This window comes from Gymnoscopelus braueri (assembly GCF_963280865.1).
Source record: "Gymnoscopelus braueri genome assembly, chromosome: 14".
NCBI classification, from domain to species: domain Eukaryota; kingdom Metazoa; phylum Chordata; class Actinopteri; order Myctophiformes; family Myctophidae; genus Gymnoscopelus; species Gymnoscopelus braueri.
This window is the reverse complement of record NC_137619.1, coordinates 36,157,574-36,176,409: the sequence shown is the minus strand read 5'-3', so window position 1 is coordinate 36,176,409 and position 18,836 is coordinate 36,157,574. Positions and strand designations below refer to the sequence as shown.

Here is an 18,836-nt window from a genome sequence, read left to right as displayed (position 1 = left end):
TGGGAAGAAAGTTTCCAACGGCACTAGAACTGGAGTAGTTAGAAAAATAGTCAACTTTAATCCATTTTCTCTCCAAAGACAACCTAGGGCTATGGCATTCTCCAAGCATTTCAAGGTGAGAGAACAGAAGGAAAAAAGTTTTTAAAGAGGCAACATGAGCAGTTATAACAAGAAGGAGAGAAAAAAAGAAATAACTCAATTACTACCTTATGGAAGAGGAGAACAAGCTTCCCCTTTATACTGCCTTCAGAATGAGACTTAACACACAGTAGTGAACAAGAGGTGGTAACTTTAAGCTGCTGCTATTGATGAGTGCCACATTTGGGGGAGCATTTTGTGGGTGTGAGGCCGTGTTTCCGATAGATTTGCCCTGAACCCCTCCAAGGCAAATGGACTGCAGTTGTTTGCTTTAGTATAACCCCTCGCATAAGGATATAGTCTCCATAGAAGAGAAAAAACAAAGCTCAGTGGAAGTCATTTTCTTCTTTCCCTCTGCTTCGATACTCATTATGTTACATTACATCATTGCTTAGGAAGCTATAAAACAACATGAGATGTATTTGTTGACTCCCAGTGGCCAGTTGCATGCATATGTGTGTGGTTGCAAATGGAATGAAGTCACAGTGGCTTGAGTGCCTCAATGGCCTTTCCTAATAATGACAGAAATTATTACATAACTTGACTTGAGAGACAATACGGCAGTGGCCTTGTGGGTAGAGTATCCGCCCTGAGGGTGGGATATCGGGGGTTCAATTCCCAGCCGGGACATACATACCAAAGACTATAAAAATGGTACCCAATGCCTGCTTGGCACTCAACATCAAGGGATATATTGGGGGTTAGTCCCTGCGACATACTAGCGTCATGTCCAGGGGGTGTACTTCTTGTACATCAAGCCGCCTCACGCTACAGAAACATTGACCACATGACTTGGGAACCATTGATTCCAGAGAGGCTACCCAAAAAAAGGCTATAACACTAACACACACACACACACACACACACAGAGAAGGGGGGGTGCACGTTTGTGTTTTGAAGGCATTAATATGCACAAAAAGATCTGCATTTCCATTCAAACACCAGAGCCAAGCCACAGCATATTCCTTTCCCAGAAGAATGAAAAAACTTAATCTGAAAATATATTCTGTTGAGCAACAAGCAAACATTTGCACTGCATCTCAGACAGATACATTGAAGACTGATGTGTACACTCTCCAGAGAAGCACCAGTAACCCAATCTCTCCCTCTCCCCCTCATCCCCCTCTCCCCCTCATCCCCCTCTCCCCCTCCTGGGCTGTTGCCAAGCCCTCCAGTGCTCCGGGCATCCCATGTCAACAGTTTACACGCCCACATCCTGTTTGGAGCAATAAGGAAACGAGAGCCATTTCCTGCTTGTCCCATTGCCAGCCGCCACCACCGACCCACTCGCTCACCAACTTTCCCCTTCGCAGACGTCACAGCTAAGAGCAGGACCCCCCCCCCCCACCCTTAAAATAAGGAGAGAGTTCAATGCCAGCATTCAACACACGAGTGTTAAGAGTCTGACGTTTTCTGCTGTGTGGCGTTTCTAGTGTTGGTTCTTTGAACTTGTGTGCTCTGCGTAATAAGTACGCACATCAGAGTAAAGAACTGCGTCCATCACAACATTATAGTCCAAGTTCATTACATGAGGCAGAATGGGCAAATGGAAAGACTAAAGACTGAGTTGTACTTGCGTGCGGGTGGCACGTACTGAAAATAGCCGATCTACAACCTTCAAAAACACATCACGACCCTGGCCTGCAACTAAGTATAAATTAGCCTTAATGCAATTTCGATAGGTTTGGGTTTCCAGTTCTTCGTTGTTGCAGTCCTCTATTGCAACTTTTGAAAAGTAAAAGTCTGCGTCTAGCTCATGAAGCAGATTATGAAAGCTACAATAAGTCGATCTGACAAGCGTCTGAGGAGAGCATTACCTGCATCTTGTATATAATCCCCATCTCCCAGACCATTTCCTCTGTTCATCTTCCATGGTGAATGACCGGAGGAAGAGGGGAGAATTTCAAGAGTGGACCGGAACATTTAAAAACAAAGATTCCAGGGAGTGACAGTGTGGTCGATTGTTTCATTTTTTTCCTGTTATGCGAGGGTAAACATACACCAGAAACCAGAACCCAGAGTCTGGACTGTGTTCGCCACACTGTTTGACTCATCCCCAAACACATCAGCTCTTATCACCGATCACGCTGTCCGTACGGGTCTATCCCACTCGGTAACTATGATTTCACTATACAAGCACTCATTTACAACAATAGTATCTCTCTCAGTTACACACACATAATACTTTCTCTCTCGAAACACACAAGACACAAACAGGTACTCTTGAGGAGACAGAGTGCAGCCCTGGTGAAGATAAAGTCTGACAGATGGGTTCCTGTGGAAGACAGATGCTCCCTCCCCTGCAGTTAACAGTTCATAAAAACCATCTCCCTCCTAGTTTCCCCGCGCACACATACAATTCTCCAAAGGTGCGCTCACATTAAAAGTGGCTGGAGCTGACACACATTGCTCCCCTCACACATACACTTCATGTGTAAACAGGCAAAGTGAATTTCCTTGTTGGAGCTACGCCACTCCATCTTCGGCAGGTAGTGCCACTACAACGGCACCACCTGGGAGGTAAGACCTGGCATTTATGAGATGACAAATAGCACTCTGGTAAAACTGAGCTGAACGTGTTGCCGTCACCCCCACCCACTCGAGGAAAAGCGAAATGAGATAAACAGTGAGATAAGTGAGATAAACAGATAACTCTCATTTGTGCTCCAAGGGGTGTGCCGATATATCGGCCCGCGATATATCGCGATACGTTTTCGTGACGATATGTATCGTTTTGGGGAGAAAAAAAATCGTTTTGAAAAAAAAAAGAAGTTTGCGTCTGAATAATGCAAAAACTGAATTATTTGTTTGCATTTTTTCTCCCCCATATATTTTCATAATAAAAAAGTGCGTATCGTATCGAAGTTGTGAGCCAAATATCGTATCGTATGGTGAAATTACCACCATCGGCACACCCCTAGCTCCAAGCCATCAATCTCTTAAATAGACTAAATAAACTTCACACAACTTGTGTTGTTACAGTACATGCCATGTCTCCAAGTAAATGTAGTCGTGTCCTTATATAGCGTTGTACTACCTGCAGGGGTATCGGCCCTCTGGGGGAGTAATGAGGACTGAACTGAACAGTAGTACTGTCTGCAAGTCCTTCACATATCAAGTCACATGGGAACATATGTGTGCGTGTTCTCTGTGAAGGCACATATCGCACTTCATACCTGTGACATTTGTCATTTCTCAATGACAAATTCACTGCCCATCTATTCAGGACAACACCCTCAGTCTCTTGATTTTTTAAGGACCCAAGACATTTCTGCAAAAACAAGATTCCATCTGCACCTCTTATCCGTTTACCTCCGCCTGCACCGAGGCTATACTACAGATGGGGGAGCCATGTTTTCTCCATGCAGGACTGGAACCTGCCCAAAAGCCGTAAAGTACTCCAGTCATAAAGCTGGTGAGGAGCCATCTCCAGGTGTTTTCTGTTGGAGGTGAAGGGGGGAGTGGAGAACTGCTGGCTCGACACACTAAAACTCCTTGTTTCCTTCCTGAAGCAAGGGGCCTATTCTTCTGCGAGGTCCAAGGAAGAGTGTGGTAGTGAACTCTTCTGTGCGCTTGCAATTTAACTGCATTATGGACAGAGGTGTAAATGAGGAAGAATTGGCACATCCGACATTCCTCTATGTGTTTACGTCTGCGTCTGGGCCCAGAGTGCCAATACCAGCCTACCAGGTTCTCCTTGCCCCGATACTGTATATACGTTGGATTTAATGATGAATGAACATGGGGGTCTACTCTCACTAGGTGTGAGGGAGGAGCGGAAGAGTGGCTGAGGACTGAAATATGAGCAGCTTGTTAAAAAAGTGCGGCTTCCCGTGTCTTAATAAGTGTTTATTATCTGTTCGTCGGGAGTGTTATTCATTCATTATGTCTCTGTTAGTGTGAGTTGTCTCAGGATATCCTGCTCTGGAGAGTGAAGAGGGGGAGAACATGATAGATAGATGGTCCCAACCAGACCCATTCATGAAATTACAGAGAGAACACCAGTCCCATTCATGCATCAAGCGCCAAAAGGAATCTTTTAAACGGTCAACACTGACACCTAGTGGTAAACAGGAGTCCCATCTCAGGAATGAATCGCTTGCTTTTAACAGCTTATTGCAAATACAGTTACACAGTTCCAGTGTCAGTTACAGTCATGTCAACAATATAAATAGGGTCAAGTGTAAATTTGGTAATTATTGCACCAACGCACTGCAGGTTACACTGAAGATGGGGAGGAAAAAATGTGGACAGAGTGTGCAGTATCAGTGTCATAAATTATCACTAGACTCTGGACAAATTCTAGTAGTTTACTAAAAGCGGGGGACTATCGATGGCAATGTTGGTAAGTCCAACACTTTGGTTCCAAACTGCTGTGAACCTTCAGTCCACCCGTTTGAAATAGCGTAACCTTATCCTAAAATGATTCTACACAATCAGCTGTTGTCCAATGTCCAGTTGTTTGGAAACCAACTAGGTTCCAACGCTGTCCCATGGGTCATGGGATACGTTTGAAATAGCATAACCTTATCCTAAAATGATTCTACACAATCAACTGTTGTCCAATGTCCAGCAACCAACTAGGTTCCAACGCTATCCCTAGGTCATGGGATATAACAACTCACGGGACCATCCCTCTCGAAGTGGTTGTTGATTTTTTTAAACGCAAATGACAATCAAATGTGATTATCATTCATTGCCCTCTTCAGTTCACTTTGGAAAGGCATCCCTGCTGAACGGATAATGCGGCATGAGGAACAATAATGAGCGTGTGACACAGAGAAGAGTGTTTTTAGAGAGTGGAAAGCAACCGTCTTTTGTTCACTATTGACACAACATGAGATCTATCGGTTCATGAACACTCAAACACACTCTCTCTGTGTTGCTATGGAGATACGTTGTAACTACAATAAAGGTTTATTTGTGCACTGGATATGTATTCCAGCCTGGTGAATACATCTATTGTCTATTACTTGTCCACACACACACACACACACACACACACACACACACACACACACACACACACACACACACACACACACACACACACACACACACACACACACACACACACACACAATGTAGCAGTCTCACTCATTGCTACACTGGCTCCCCTCACTCGACTCATCTGCCCCTCTTAGCTGTCACAATGTTATAGTTTGAAGGTGTTAGCTTGCTAAAGAGGACAAGTGCGCAGATCCTCTGCAAATATGAGGGAAAAATAAGAGGCACTCTGGAGTAAAACCAAATGACTGTGCTTCCTCTGACTTGACCACCATCTCTCCCTTAGCATGATATGGCTTAACCTTTGTTCTGAACAGCCAGAGAAATGTGATGTGTTTGAGGTGAATTCACAAGGAAAGCCTGCTAACATTATGACACAAGAGAATAATAATGATGATTATAATTATATACTTTTTTAAAGCACAGGGCAGCCCTCCTATGTTCTGTCTTTTAATCAGATATCTCTGTTTAGAACTGTGCTGGTGACATGAATTTCCTGCTTGGCAATTAATAAAGTATAGTAGATCATCTTCATACCTCAACAGCTATACAATACTTGTTCCAATAATGATTATCAGACATTATTAGACTATTATTTATGTTAATCCTTCATTAAACATGAAAACAATTACGCTCTCAACATATTTTATATTCAATACAAATATAAACAAATGTAAACCAAGGTATTACTTCAAATATCTTTTGTAGATTAAACATGGAAGAGCACATGAAATGTGAATGAATGAAGATGTTCTGTTTAAAACAGCCAGTGGCTGAACTCTCTCTGGTCATTCAGAACGTTACATTCCTTCTGTAAAAAATAAATCCCACTGACCCTTCAGTGTGGGATTTATGATCCAAACATTACTGCCGCAACAATTACTTTGCAATCACTACTGGCCAATACTGCTTAGTATGGGACTACTTAAAGGGATATTTCACTTTCAAATAAAATAAACATTAAAAATCAATATTTTTAAAAAATGAAAAAAGTTATGGCAAAATCACGGCCCCCTCACACATTAGTAGGACACTCTAATGCGTGAGGGGGCCGTGATTTTTCCATAACTTTTTTCATTTATTTTTAATATATTTTTTAAATGTTCATTTTATTTGAAAGTGAAATATCCCTTTAATAGTCATTGCTTGAGGCAGAGAAAGGTGATGTTCAAATTAAAATATTTAGCAAATATCAAGACTCAAGTAACTCAATCTTTATATAAATGCAAAACTAGGGCATTCAAAATAAGTCAACTGTTCATCAGCATGCAAGTTCAATGAATAATGCCGTGCTGTAGGAATAACTTATTAGTGGAAAGTGGAAGGAACAAGGAATATTTAATTGAGACAGAAATTCTACAGTGACAACTACAGCAGGAACAGATGCAACAATGAGCAAACAGCAGCCACCTGTCTGCTAGTCAACACAATGAATTGTGGGTAATGTAGTTAATCACCCATCCCTTTGTGCTGTGGTAAAGGTTTACTTTATAGTGTATTGTGAGGGTTTGTATTTTTCACAGGCCTTTTGACCTGGTGGGATGATACAAGCTGGCTACGCGAGACTAAGTAGCAAACATTCAGGATGGGCGTCCAATATCTTACCTGGTTTAACGGTTGAGGTAGGTGGTCTCCCGTCTGGGACAGACACTGGATCATCTCTAGAGGTTTCTGAGTCAGCTGGTTTTGAATCCCCCAGCTCCTTCTGAACATCTGTGACAATGGGTCTCTCTACTTCTGTGTGACAGACTTTAGCTGGCTCCCGTGGGCCTGCTTCACCACACACAGCATCCATGGGCTCCCCTGTCAAAGCACATACTCCAGCATTAATAATTTCCATCCATTACGACCAATTTGCCCAATGCCATATCAGAATCAGAATCAGTTTTATTGTCACATCACAGGTTTACAAGGTAAAGAAGTGGGTGAAATTCGTTTTTGTACATCGTTCCCATCGCAACGTTAATTTCCATAGAAAGAAGAGGGGGGGGGAGAAGAAGAGGGGTGGGGGGCAAGTGGGAAGGAGATCAAAACAAGAGAGCAACAGAAGGCCAGACAAGTTATCTACATATTTACAAAGTACCTGAGATAATAAAAAACTAAGGTGCCTGAGCATAGCAGCAATGTATGTATACTGTGCATGTTATACTTATACTGTGCATGATATACATATGGACGTTAAGGTGCTTAGAGAAAAAAAAGAGCACAATAAAAAAAGAAATAAAAAAGTCAGTGCGTTATACATGAGATTAAGGTGCAAAAGGTCAGTGCGTGTCCACCTAGGGTGGACTGACCCTAGTATAATCCGCAAGTAGCTCCATGAGGGAGTGCAGCAAAAAAGTCATTTGTACCTGGTGTAGTCCACAGGTGTGTCCGAGGGGGAGCTAAGTCCAAGTCATTGTCATATATGGGCATATATGGAGTTCCGGCTGTACTATGAAGTCATGAGGACCCGAGGGTGTGTTGTGCCAAGGCAGGATCAGCGGTTGTCCAGAACAGGAAATCCAAGAATTTCTATATCTGTCCGTGTGTGTCCCTTTTATGCCCTTACAGTATATGGAGATCTCTGTATCCGCTGTCTGTCTGTATTTGTCCCATTTATGTCAATACATAGAGATCCCTGGTGTCATCATGATGTCCTAGTACTGACTTCATAGACTGGCCTCCAAGTACTTTGATAATGGGTGTACAGTGAGCCTCTGACTACTTTGATAATGGGTGTACAGTGAGCCTCTGACTACTTTGATAATGGGTGTACACTGTGGGCCTCTGACAACGGGTACAGCAGGTACAACAGGTATTTCATAACCGGAGGTGCATACTTTAACTCGGCCTAGTTATACACATTTTTCTATATTTTGTGTGTTGATTTTCAATCTCTGTGGGTGTAAATGAAGTTAACAATTCACATATACGGTCCGTAGAAGACACGTTTTCCATAACCTGGGCCCTTTCAATACTGTAGCCAATTTTCACTCACCCTGTTCCTTTGGCATTTCCCCTTTAGACAGAAATTTGCCCATCTTCTTCAGGTTCTTCCTGTGAGATTTGGATGGCTGGAAGTTCAAGACATGACATCTGGATGGAGAGCACAGCAAGAAAGTAGTTTGGTTAGAATAAACTGCCTTGTTGACAACTCTGGTTATCAACCAACTAAAGTTTCCCAATATGGTAAAGCCAAAATAATAAAGGCTTTTTGAAATTACACTACTATCTCCCTTACATGGATAGGAACCAAACTTGCTTTATTTTTAAGTATTTTTGAGCCACAACAGCATTCTTTTTCTCTACACTTTTTCGGGTAAATAAAAGTAGGGCAGCATTATAAGACTAAAAAAATAAAAAACATATTTTCCCTGACTAATGATTTCACTGAAGTATGAATCATAACAAAACATTCTAATTGGTGGGGTGACGCCAATGTTTACCTGATGGTGTACTGTGGACAGCATGTCTTGTTCAATGTAGGCTTGTAGACATACTTTCCACTTCTGCAGAGGGAATAAATGGGTATGAGTTAACTAAAAGTACTGCTTAAACAGATTATTAGCACAGACCTTAAGGAACATCTTTAAATGTGTAGCTTGTTATAAACGCAAATGTTGACATGGTAGTTATCCGACCATTCTGGAGAGACTCACGACGCCAAACATTCTGGAGCGACTCACTGTGCAAAATACTAAGTGAAAACACCAATAGGGGGATTTCGGAAGATGGCATTCATACCTTCTCCAACCTCGGTCTATGAGGTCCTGGTAGTCTTGTACCGTCATCGTGTGGGACCACATTCCTGTAGAATGGAAAATTAAACAGGCTGTGAAAGCTTGAAATATTTTTTTTCATCAGTTTCATTTTAATATCAGCAAGCATACATGTCCACTTAGATCACGTTTACAGAGTGATTTTGAGAAATGCTGCAGCAGTACCATTATTGTAACGTTTTCCTAAGAAAATGGCTTCACTTCATATATGCTACACAGACGGTATGATTGGAAAACCAGTCGGATTGAAAAAGGTGCACTTGTTTTCACCGACGGAGGCACGCCGTCTGAAGAGGACTTGAACCATGAGAGGCACAACCAAGCAAGCTTAGACGAGCAAGTCGAGCAAAGTTATGAAAGAGATGCATGAAAATATCTCTTTTTAATGTTTCTGTATTAAGTTGAATCCCAGTGTGACATGTCCACTTGGACATGGTATTTCCAACAGTGTCTCAAGATCCTAACAGAAACATACAGACTTCTGGGATGCTCCAACAGCATCCCCCTTCCTCAAACTGAGGCCTCAACTTCCTGCTTAAACTCATGACCTTCTCTTCAACACACACACACGCGCGAGCGTGCCCGTCTCCGTTTCTCGCAAACTGTTGGATCAGTTTACATCAAAACCAAATGTGGAGAGTCACGTAAGCAGTAAGCACCATTTCCCAGTTGTAGCTATTGCCAAAGTCCCATGGGTCTCAGGGACAACACACTATGATACAACAGAGAAACTGTATGAAAGAAAGTAATTTGCCTGTGTTAGCTATGCACCAAGGATTTGGAACTTACTCCCCCTGCATATATCAGACAAGCGAGCACTTTTAACTGCATTCATGTCTGAAAGGTGCTCTATAAAGATTATTATTATTATTATTATACCACAGTTGATAGCTGGACCAATTCCTCTCCTCCTGACTGGTTACATTACAGCAAGAGGAGCCTGGATCTGCATAGTTTACGGGTTTAATTTTTTATTTTTGGCATTGGGAGATAACTACGCACGCATGTGTTCATATTGATTGAACAGTTCAAAATACATAGTCTTGGCTTTGGGAATTTTAATTTATACACTTGGTAAGCTGAAAGAGGTAGGGAAGTTTGCGCTCTAAACTCAACTATAGGGCTGAACACAGGTGCGAGAGGCCAGCATTAAAGTCCATAAACAACAAAAAGGCTTGCACACTGAAAGATGAAAACTGAGGCTATTTAAATGCAATAGTCATTTACTGTGGAAAAAAAGTGGAAAAGTGGAAAAAGTGACATGGTGAAATCAAGTGGGCGTTTCGGTCCTCAGACCGCCTCAGTTTTCATCTTTCAGTGTGCGAGCACTTTTTGTTGTTTATGGACTTTTCCACTTGGTAAGCTGACATGTTCCTATGAGATAACAGCAATAGTGTTAAGTGAATAGTTTCTTGATGATCTTGAAATAAATATGGTTTCTTACAAAAAAAATGTAATTGCAGGTTATTTCTCATTTACTATTTGTGGTGTTTGAAAGTTTATGTATCCTCAAAAAGGCAAAGATCCAGAATAGTAGCAGGTACTGTAGGTACATAACGTAGCTATTAACCACACTGTTGAGAGCAAGCAACTTGAGCAACCTCAACATAGTGTAACTAAATTAGAAACACCATGAAATCCAGGTAAGTGTTTAATGACTTGCTGAAAGTTTCATGAGTGCAATGACAATCTATCATGCCATCTAGGCCAATCCAGATGGCATGATGCCGTCATGTGAACGCAGTAGTTTTATCTGGGCACATCACAATCAGCACAACAGGAGCACCTGTCTTTCGGTCACACCTGATCTACACTGCTTAAGAGCCTTCTTTCAGAGGAGAGCAGGACCAAAAAGGAGAGTGCATGACTCGGATGAGGTGTGCCATCGTGTCAAATTGTACTCGTTTCGCAGCTCTTAAGAACATTGAGTACCTGAGCGGAAACATGTTCAGTAAAATATAAAAGAGCAAAAAAGCCAGAGAAGAAGAATCTCTAATTATGACTTATCCAACTCAGAAAGACAACTAAAATGTATATAGTTATTATCAATAATTGCGAACGCGGAAGGAGGCGCGGCCGCCCAAGTGCAGCTTACTATGACACCGTGCTCGGGGTGTGTGTGTCTCTGTCTGTGTGTGTGTGTCTCTGTGTGCAGTATGTGTGCAGCCGCGCCCCCATGTGACTCGCGTTCTCATTGGCTGCTGACAGACGCGCCCCCATGTGACTCACGCTCTCATTGACTGCTGACAGATGTCAGAGTGGAGCCGTGCATAGATGAGTAGGAACTCCGAAACTCCGTGCATAGGAGAACCATATCCCCCCCATTAACTTCAATACGAGGCGGAGGCAGTCACGTCACTTTCTCTCTACGCTCTCCCCATCACGGTGAAATAACACGGATTATTAACACGGAAGTCCGTAAATACACAACATAACAATTTCAATAAGAAAAAAAGAAAAAATAGGGCTGCGTTCGCTTCCAGCGTTCGCACGTTTGTCTTTTTGAAATTGTTATGTTGTGTATTTACGGACTTTCGGAGTTCCTACTCATCTATGCACGGCTCCACTCTGACATCTGTCAGTAGGCAATGAGAGCGTGAGTCACATGGGGGCGCGTCTGTCAGCAGCCAATGAGAGCGCGAGTCACATGGGGGCACGGCTGCACACATACTGCACACAGAGACACACACACACAGACAGAGACACACACACCCCGAGCACGGTGTCACAGTAAGCTGCACTTGGGCGGCGGAAGCCGCGCCTCCTTCCGCGTTCGCAATCATTCATGAAGTTCTTCTGAATTATATTCAACTGTCCTCATCCCCGTGTAGTTACAAGATTCACCCTCACACAACGATCCCTTTTCATCATCTTAGACAGCTTTTATAGTGTTGCAGCAAAGGCAGGACTTCCAGGGATGAAAAGTTTTATTAAAGCGATTGTTATTAATAGATAACTTGTGTACAAAAATGGAAGGTCTGGCGCAAGGGTGGCGCTAGAGAATAGGCCACAGGAGCAATAAAATCAGTAGAATGCATCCTTGCTGTGTATTAAATTGAATAACAATGATTTGCCCAATAGTTTATCAGATAGTGTGTAATTGGCAGGGTCTGAAATTCCTTTTTTCAAATGAATTTCAATGAATTAAAATATTCCTAGTTCAACAACCTAGTTCTAAAAGACAACCTGCTGCCAAGTTGACACGAGGACATCATTCACTGGCTGCTGTGTGGGATAGTTGTTATCAAAGTAGCCGTTTTTTAACCATTTCAGATCACATTCCCGGTCCTATTACACTTAGACTATAACACTATACATACTTTAGTAAAGAGTAAAGACATAGTTCTCAAAACCCAGAGAGAGAGGGCGCATCTTCCATTTCCTAGTATCACCCGTCAAGTTGTTGTCCCTTCCTGGAAAATCACAGTGACAGTGAACAGAACACTAATGTTTGTCAAAGTCAGCAGACGGGAATGGGATCTACACTAAATATTATTAATCAGAAATGCACACCAGTCAACAGTGAATAGTCGAACAAAATGTAGCTAACAACTAGCCTCAGGTGATACTTTTTTAAGTGTCTAAGTGTTGGTTTGGATTTGGAAGTACTTGTTTTCTAAAACGCAACGTCCTCCTGCTGCCTCTGGCATTATGTGCAATATCGAAAGGTGTACGAAGGACCGTTGAGTGATTTCCAACGAGCCCTTCACAACTCGAACACAAAAAAATACCACCTGCACTGAATTTATTGACATAAAGTAGCTCATAACTGTCTACGGTGGAATTGTATAAACAAAAACTTTGCAGATATTTAATACTATCAGACTTTTCTGTTCTGATGTATGGGCTGTCAAGGGTTGGTATTGCAACTCTAGATTCCAGATATAAAAAATAGGACCTATTAGAGTTGCTTATTTCGGCTAGCTAAGTAACAACAGTCGCTGTTTGGGGCAGCTAGCTTAGGGTGTCATACACTGTGACTCCAACAGGACCAAGCAACTTGCACACCATCGGTAACGTTAGAGAGAAATGTGAGAAAGGGACACATTTGGCCCCGTTTTATAGAAAGTGTCGGTGTATCATAGTTCAGGTGGTCATTGTACAGTTCCTTCCTTCCAGCAAATAGACGGAAACCCTGACAGAGCAATAATGCTACACAGTAACACAGCAGTGACATAACGGAGCTTGACCGTACAACTGTGGGATTCAACACACTTACCATGAGAGAAGTTGCCCTTTTCGTTCTTACAATAACCGCAACGATAGCCATCGTCTCCACCAAAATACTCCACAATTGTATAGGTATTATTTCCTGCAGCCATCTTTCTTGTTACGGCTGTATGAGAACAGCTGAGCTGAGTGCTGAGAGCAGTCTTCCGCTAGCAGGTCAAGATGTTTAAGGAAGAGACGCCGACGTCATTTTCTCTATGATGCAATTCCATTCGGCAGATTCGACACTGGGACTGACTGGCAGGCAGACTCACACCGGAAGTTCGGTGAAATAACATTGGAGTCTATGAGAGCCAAGTGATCAGCTTATGAACAAACACTATTTCTGAACGATTGAGACCTTTATAAAATACTCGGCTAAAGGTCCTTGCACACTGGTGCGTCTTTTCGTTGCGTTTTATTTTTTTTCATTGTTTTTTCAATTTTTTTCATTGTTGTAAAAAAAACGCAACGAAAAGACGCACCAGTGTGCAAGGACCTTAAGGGAAAATATTATTCCAAATAGTAACAGGAAAGGTGGATGTGGTATATTCAGGACTAAAAGTAGTTATTACACATGAGAATATTACTACCAGATTATTTTTGTTATAACACATTGGTTTAATAATAAGTAACTAGTTTAACGAAATTGATGTCTCACTCAAAGTCCACTGTGCCAGCAAAGAGGGACTGAGTTTGCCAAAAGACTAATCAGTCCTCACTTACATTGAAAGGTGTGATGAGTAGGCTACATCACCTGATGAAGCTCCAAAGACTGAAATACTTTGATAAGGAAAACAGATGGTGGTCACCAATGTAAATAGCATAAATCATGAGTTCCTCTCTTTTACTGATTTCTAGGAGAGCAAGACAGTTGCTGGAAGCCAAAAAGCAAGTTTGTAAGGAAGTAGATAAGATAAGTAAGATAAAATAGAGTTGAGTTGCAGTATTTTTCCCTGACTGTGAAAAACCAAAGGTCACCAGGCTTTTATTGTATTACATTTTTTCCATAAAAAAAAAAAAACATTAAAAATGTATGAAAAAAGTTATTGAAAAAACACGGCCCCTCGCGTATTAGGAGGGCAGGGTGAGTCACCAGAACCAAGGACGGGTGTTTTGATGAATCTAACATGCTAAAAATGGAGTTTGAAGTTATAATGGGTTTGTATAGGAAGGGGGCGTGTCTGATAAAAATAATATCAAATATCTAAATATTGAATCAAGCAACTTAAAAACGGTCTGGGGGGCTCACAAAAGCCTGAGTAGACGATAAAATTACCCAAAGTTTTTTTTTAAGTGAAATATCCCTTTAAGCATTTAGCTAATGTAAATGAGTCTAATCATTTGGTTGCAACTTTTTCCAAGTATAGACTCAAGATGAGAAATAGTAAACTTATATGATATTCTGATATAAAACCCAAAACCTGTTGAATATACATAAGATACATTGTACCAAGGATTTCTACTTTTACTGCTTTAATAAAAACTGGACTAAAGATTCACAGATCAAAGATTATTGGTTTGTATACTAAAATAGTAACCAATGGACTTTCTTTAAGTTTATTTTTATAACACTACATTCTAGTATAAATAAGTCACGGTGGATAAATGTTTATTTACACGAAAGCTCCAAAATGAACCTGTATTTTAGATGAGACTGTATGAGTGTAACTTTGGTTTGCAATTGTGAATGTATAATGTGTGTGGTCTTATTTGGAAGATAATAAGATGTTAAACAAAGATTTCATAATATGAGCTTGTGTAAAAGTACAGTTTTTATAGATAGTTTTGTGAGTGGTCAGAAGGAGGACTGGGAGGAGGTCCTAGGTCAAATGTCTGTCTGCATATAATGTGGTGTTTCTGTGCTGTTCAGCAGAAAAAAACAGATTCAGATTCTAACAGAGTGGGCACTGGGAAAACTAGGCACTAGGAAGCAAGGGCACTAGAGAAGAGTGGGTGCCAGGAAAAGTGGGCTCGGTGTTCATACAAATACATAATAAAGTTAAAAGTGTAGCGGACACAGTGAAGTGGATTATGTGTAAATAAGATCCTTCCTTTAGGTTTCAATGTCTTCCTCTTTAGGTAATCTATTTATAACCATAACCCTAGATAGATAGATAGATAGATAGATAGATAGATAGATAGATAGATAGATAGATAGATAGATAGATAGATAGATAGATAGATAGATAGATAGATAGATAGATAGATAGATAGAAAGATAAATAGATAGATAGATAGATAGATAGATAGATAGATAGATAGATAGATAGATAGATAGATAGATAGGTGTGTTTGTGTGTGTGTGTGTGTGTGTGTGCGTGTGCGCGTGCGTGTGTGTGAGAGTGTGTGTGTGTGTGTGTGTGTGTGTGTGTGTGTGTGTGTGTGTGTGTGTGTGTGTGTGTGTGTGTGTGTGTGTGTGGCTTATTTTAACAAAATAAAATCAGTTCCTGCACCTTTAAATACTTCTGAGGTAATTTTATTGTCTAGGCCAGGGGTCTTCAACAGGGGGTCCGGGACTCCTAGGGGGTCCTCAGAGATACTGCATGGGGGCTGCCAAATCTTTGTGTGATAGGGACTTCATTTTTTAAATATTTTTACATTAACCACTTGAACCAAGCAGACCAAGTACCGAAGCCAAAGGTAAAGTTTACGTATTTAAGTATTGAGGGTTTAAGTGGTTAAATGTCTGAAAATACACATTTAACATGAATCCAATATGTAGTGGGGGTCCCTGCTTCATCTCTCTCTCAGCTTAGGGGTCCTTGGCATGAAAAACCTTGAAGACCCCTGGTCTAGGCTACTCAAGCTTTTGTGTGTTCACACCCCACCCCAGTTTCCCACCATCAAGTTGCTTGATTCAATATTTAGATATAATATTCATTTTATCAGACTTGGCCCCCTCTTATAAACTTTACTACATCTATCAACCTTATGTAATTTTGAAGTAGGCTACTGAACATTATGCATCACCAATTCTTGATCATAGTATTTCTCTTCTTCACAAACAGTCACATACTGTGGAAGGTGGAAGGTTTACACACACACACACACACACACACACACACACACACACACACACACACACACACACACACACACACACACACACACACACACACACACACACACACACACACACACACACACACACACACACGTTTTCTCTTGGTTGCAAAAACTGAGATGTACCACTAGATGGAGACATCATCACATTATCTACCACTGTTCACAACACAGGTGGCTGTTAGTGTTAACCATAGACTGTATAAAATGGTGTTAACCAGCTAGTGGTCACCAGTAGTTATTTTCCAGCTCAAGTCCTGAGCAGTCCACATTCTGCTACTATAGTATTCTATTGTACCAGCTAGTAACCAGTAACTAAGACATGTGTTAAATACTACAGTGTAAGAAGAGAAAAGTAGAGTGTTCAAATATTACACTAGTAACAATTACAGTAAATCAATGCTTAACTTTTAATAAATACAACAAAGTGTAAACTCATGTGTAAAATGTCAGGTCTATACCCGACTCGGCCAAAAGCAAATCTGTGAGGATCTAGAAAGTGCTCCTGAATCTTCAGGATGCAGCAACTGGTGATCACAACTCCACTGCCTTGTTCCAAGACTGTATGCCATTACTGCCACATAACATATTGTCTGTAGACAGCATGGAGGAACTGATGGTTATGTTCACCTGCAGTCTCTGCATGAACGTCAGTCTCCTGAAGACCCTCTTCTGAAGTATACACCAGGGTGACTTTGGGTGATTTTGCGTATCAGTTGGCATCTCCAGAGTCCAGACACTTCTCACAAAAACACACCAGTGTGGTTGTCAAAGGAATGGTTTGGTATGAACCTGAGGCCTGCCTGGGGTTGGCAGGGAGGCGGCAGTAGCCGAGTGGATAGAAAAGCCGTACAGGAAGCAAATGGTCGCCGGTTCAAGCCCCCCGGACTGCCCCGGCCTATATGTGGTGATGTGTCTTTGAGCAAGACACTTAACCCCTAACTGTTCCCAGGGCACTGTAGTATAATGTCACTTCCCCTCTGCTCCTAATAGTTAGGATGGGTGAAATGTATTAATAGCACCCACTGCTCCTAATAGTTAGGATGGGTTAAATGTATTAATAGCACCCACTGCTCCTAATAGTTAGGATGGGTTAAATGTATTAATAGCACCCACTGCTCCTAATAGTTAGGGTGGGTTAAATGTATTAATAGCACCCACTGCTCCTAATAGTTAGGGAGGGTTAAATGTATTAATAGCACCCACTGCTCCTAATAGTTAGGGTGGGTTAAATGTATTAATAGCACCCACTGCTCCTAATAGTTAGGGTGGGTTAAATGTATTAATAGCACCCACTGCTCCTAATAGTTAGGGTGGGTTAAATGTATTAATAGCACCCACTGCTCCTAATAGTTAGGATGGGTTAAATGTATTAATAGCACCCACTGCTCCTAATAGTTAGGATGGGTTAAATGTATTAGTAGCACCCACTGCTCCTAATAGTTAGGGTGGGTTAAATGTATTAATAGCACCCACTGCTCCTAATAGTTAGGATGGGTTAAATGTATTAATAGCACCCACTGCTCCTAATAGTTAGCATGGGTTGAATGTATTAATAGCACCCACTGCTCCTAATAGTTAGGGTGGGTTAAATGTATTAATAGCACCCACTGCTCCTAATAGTTAGGGTGGGTTAAATGTATTAATAGCACCCACTGCTCCTAATAGTTAGGGTGGGTTAAATGTATTAATAGCACCCACTGCTCCTAATAGTTAGGATGGGTTAAATGTATTAATAGCACCCACTGCTCCTAATAGTTAGGATGGGTTAAATGTATTAATAGCACCCACTGCTCCTAATAGTTAGGGTGGGTTAAATGTATTAATAGCACCCACTGCTCCTAATAGTTAGGATGGGTTAAATGCAGATTGGACAATTTTTATGTAATGAAAAAGCTTTTTATAAGTGGTCAGATGGGTGGTGCCACGGACGCTTTCAAGATTTTCAAACGGGCCCTGATCCAGAAAAGGTTGAGAACCACTGTGCAAGCACAGTTTGAGCCTTTCTTGTACACGATTGCTAAATTGTAGTGGTTACAATATTTTTTTCTTAAAGAAACGACAAAACTATTATGCAGAGTGCACACAGCACCATGATGGGGCCCAATCTTGGCCCCCATCATGGTGCATCATTGCGCACCCTTATGCCTAAACGTATTAGCCATATTTTACTATTTTGAAAACGTTATTTAAATAGTTCAACTAGCCAATTTACAGCAACACGTTGTGAGCTTGTAGATTGGCTATTTTAACTATTTTAAAATGTTTTTCAAAATAGTAAAACATTGCAAAAATGTTTATGGATAAGGGGTAAGGCAAGATATGATGTCCAATACCACAAGAGCACGTAAGTCACAATTACAATTTTCACTAGTTCATCCTTCATCCTCTGGGGTGAAGGGTGGTTGGTATGTTGGCTTGCTGTCATGTCATGTTGTTGTTCTGTAACAATTCATTTAAGAAGACATAAGCTGCTACAGCCATATCTAACTATTTGCAAAAGGATTAGATGTCAACACCATCGTAGCTCTCCTCTCACTGACACCACTATGGTTGGCCCCTGTTATGACTATTCTAATGGCAGACCCCTGAACAGTGTTTGTGCCAAGTGTGCTAATTGTGGTCTGGATCGGAGCAACAGTGCACTTGTCAAGT

General features: G+C 41.4%; 1 protein-coding gene across 2 annotated transcripts in view; it reads right to left on the bottom strand.

Annotated features, from left to right (window-relative positions):
- The window catches only part of ate1 (arginyltransferase 1), an 86,193-nt gene extending 72,904 nt beyond the window's left edge, over window positions 1-13,289 (bottom strand). For both annotated transcript variants that reach the window (XM_080449850.1, XM_080449851.1), the window contains exons 1-5: window positions 13,126-13,289; window positions 8,872-8,935; window positions 8,574-8,636; window positions 8,126-8,223; window positions 6,751-6,948 (exon numbers count right to left, since the gene is read on the bottom strand). In XM_080449850.1, coding sequence (XP_080305976.1) covers window positions 6,751-6,948; window positions 8,126-8,223; window positions 8,574-8,636; window positions 8,872-8,935; window positions 13,126-13,228 — 526 coding nt within the window. In that variant the 5' untranslated portion in view covers window positions 13,229-13,289. The remainder of the gene's footprint in view (window positions 1-6,750; window positions 6,949-8,125; window positions 8,224-8,573; window positions 8,637-8,871; window positions 8,936-13,125) is intronic.
- Between the last annotated feature and the right edge of the window lie 5,547 nt (window positions 13,290-18,836).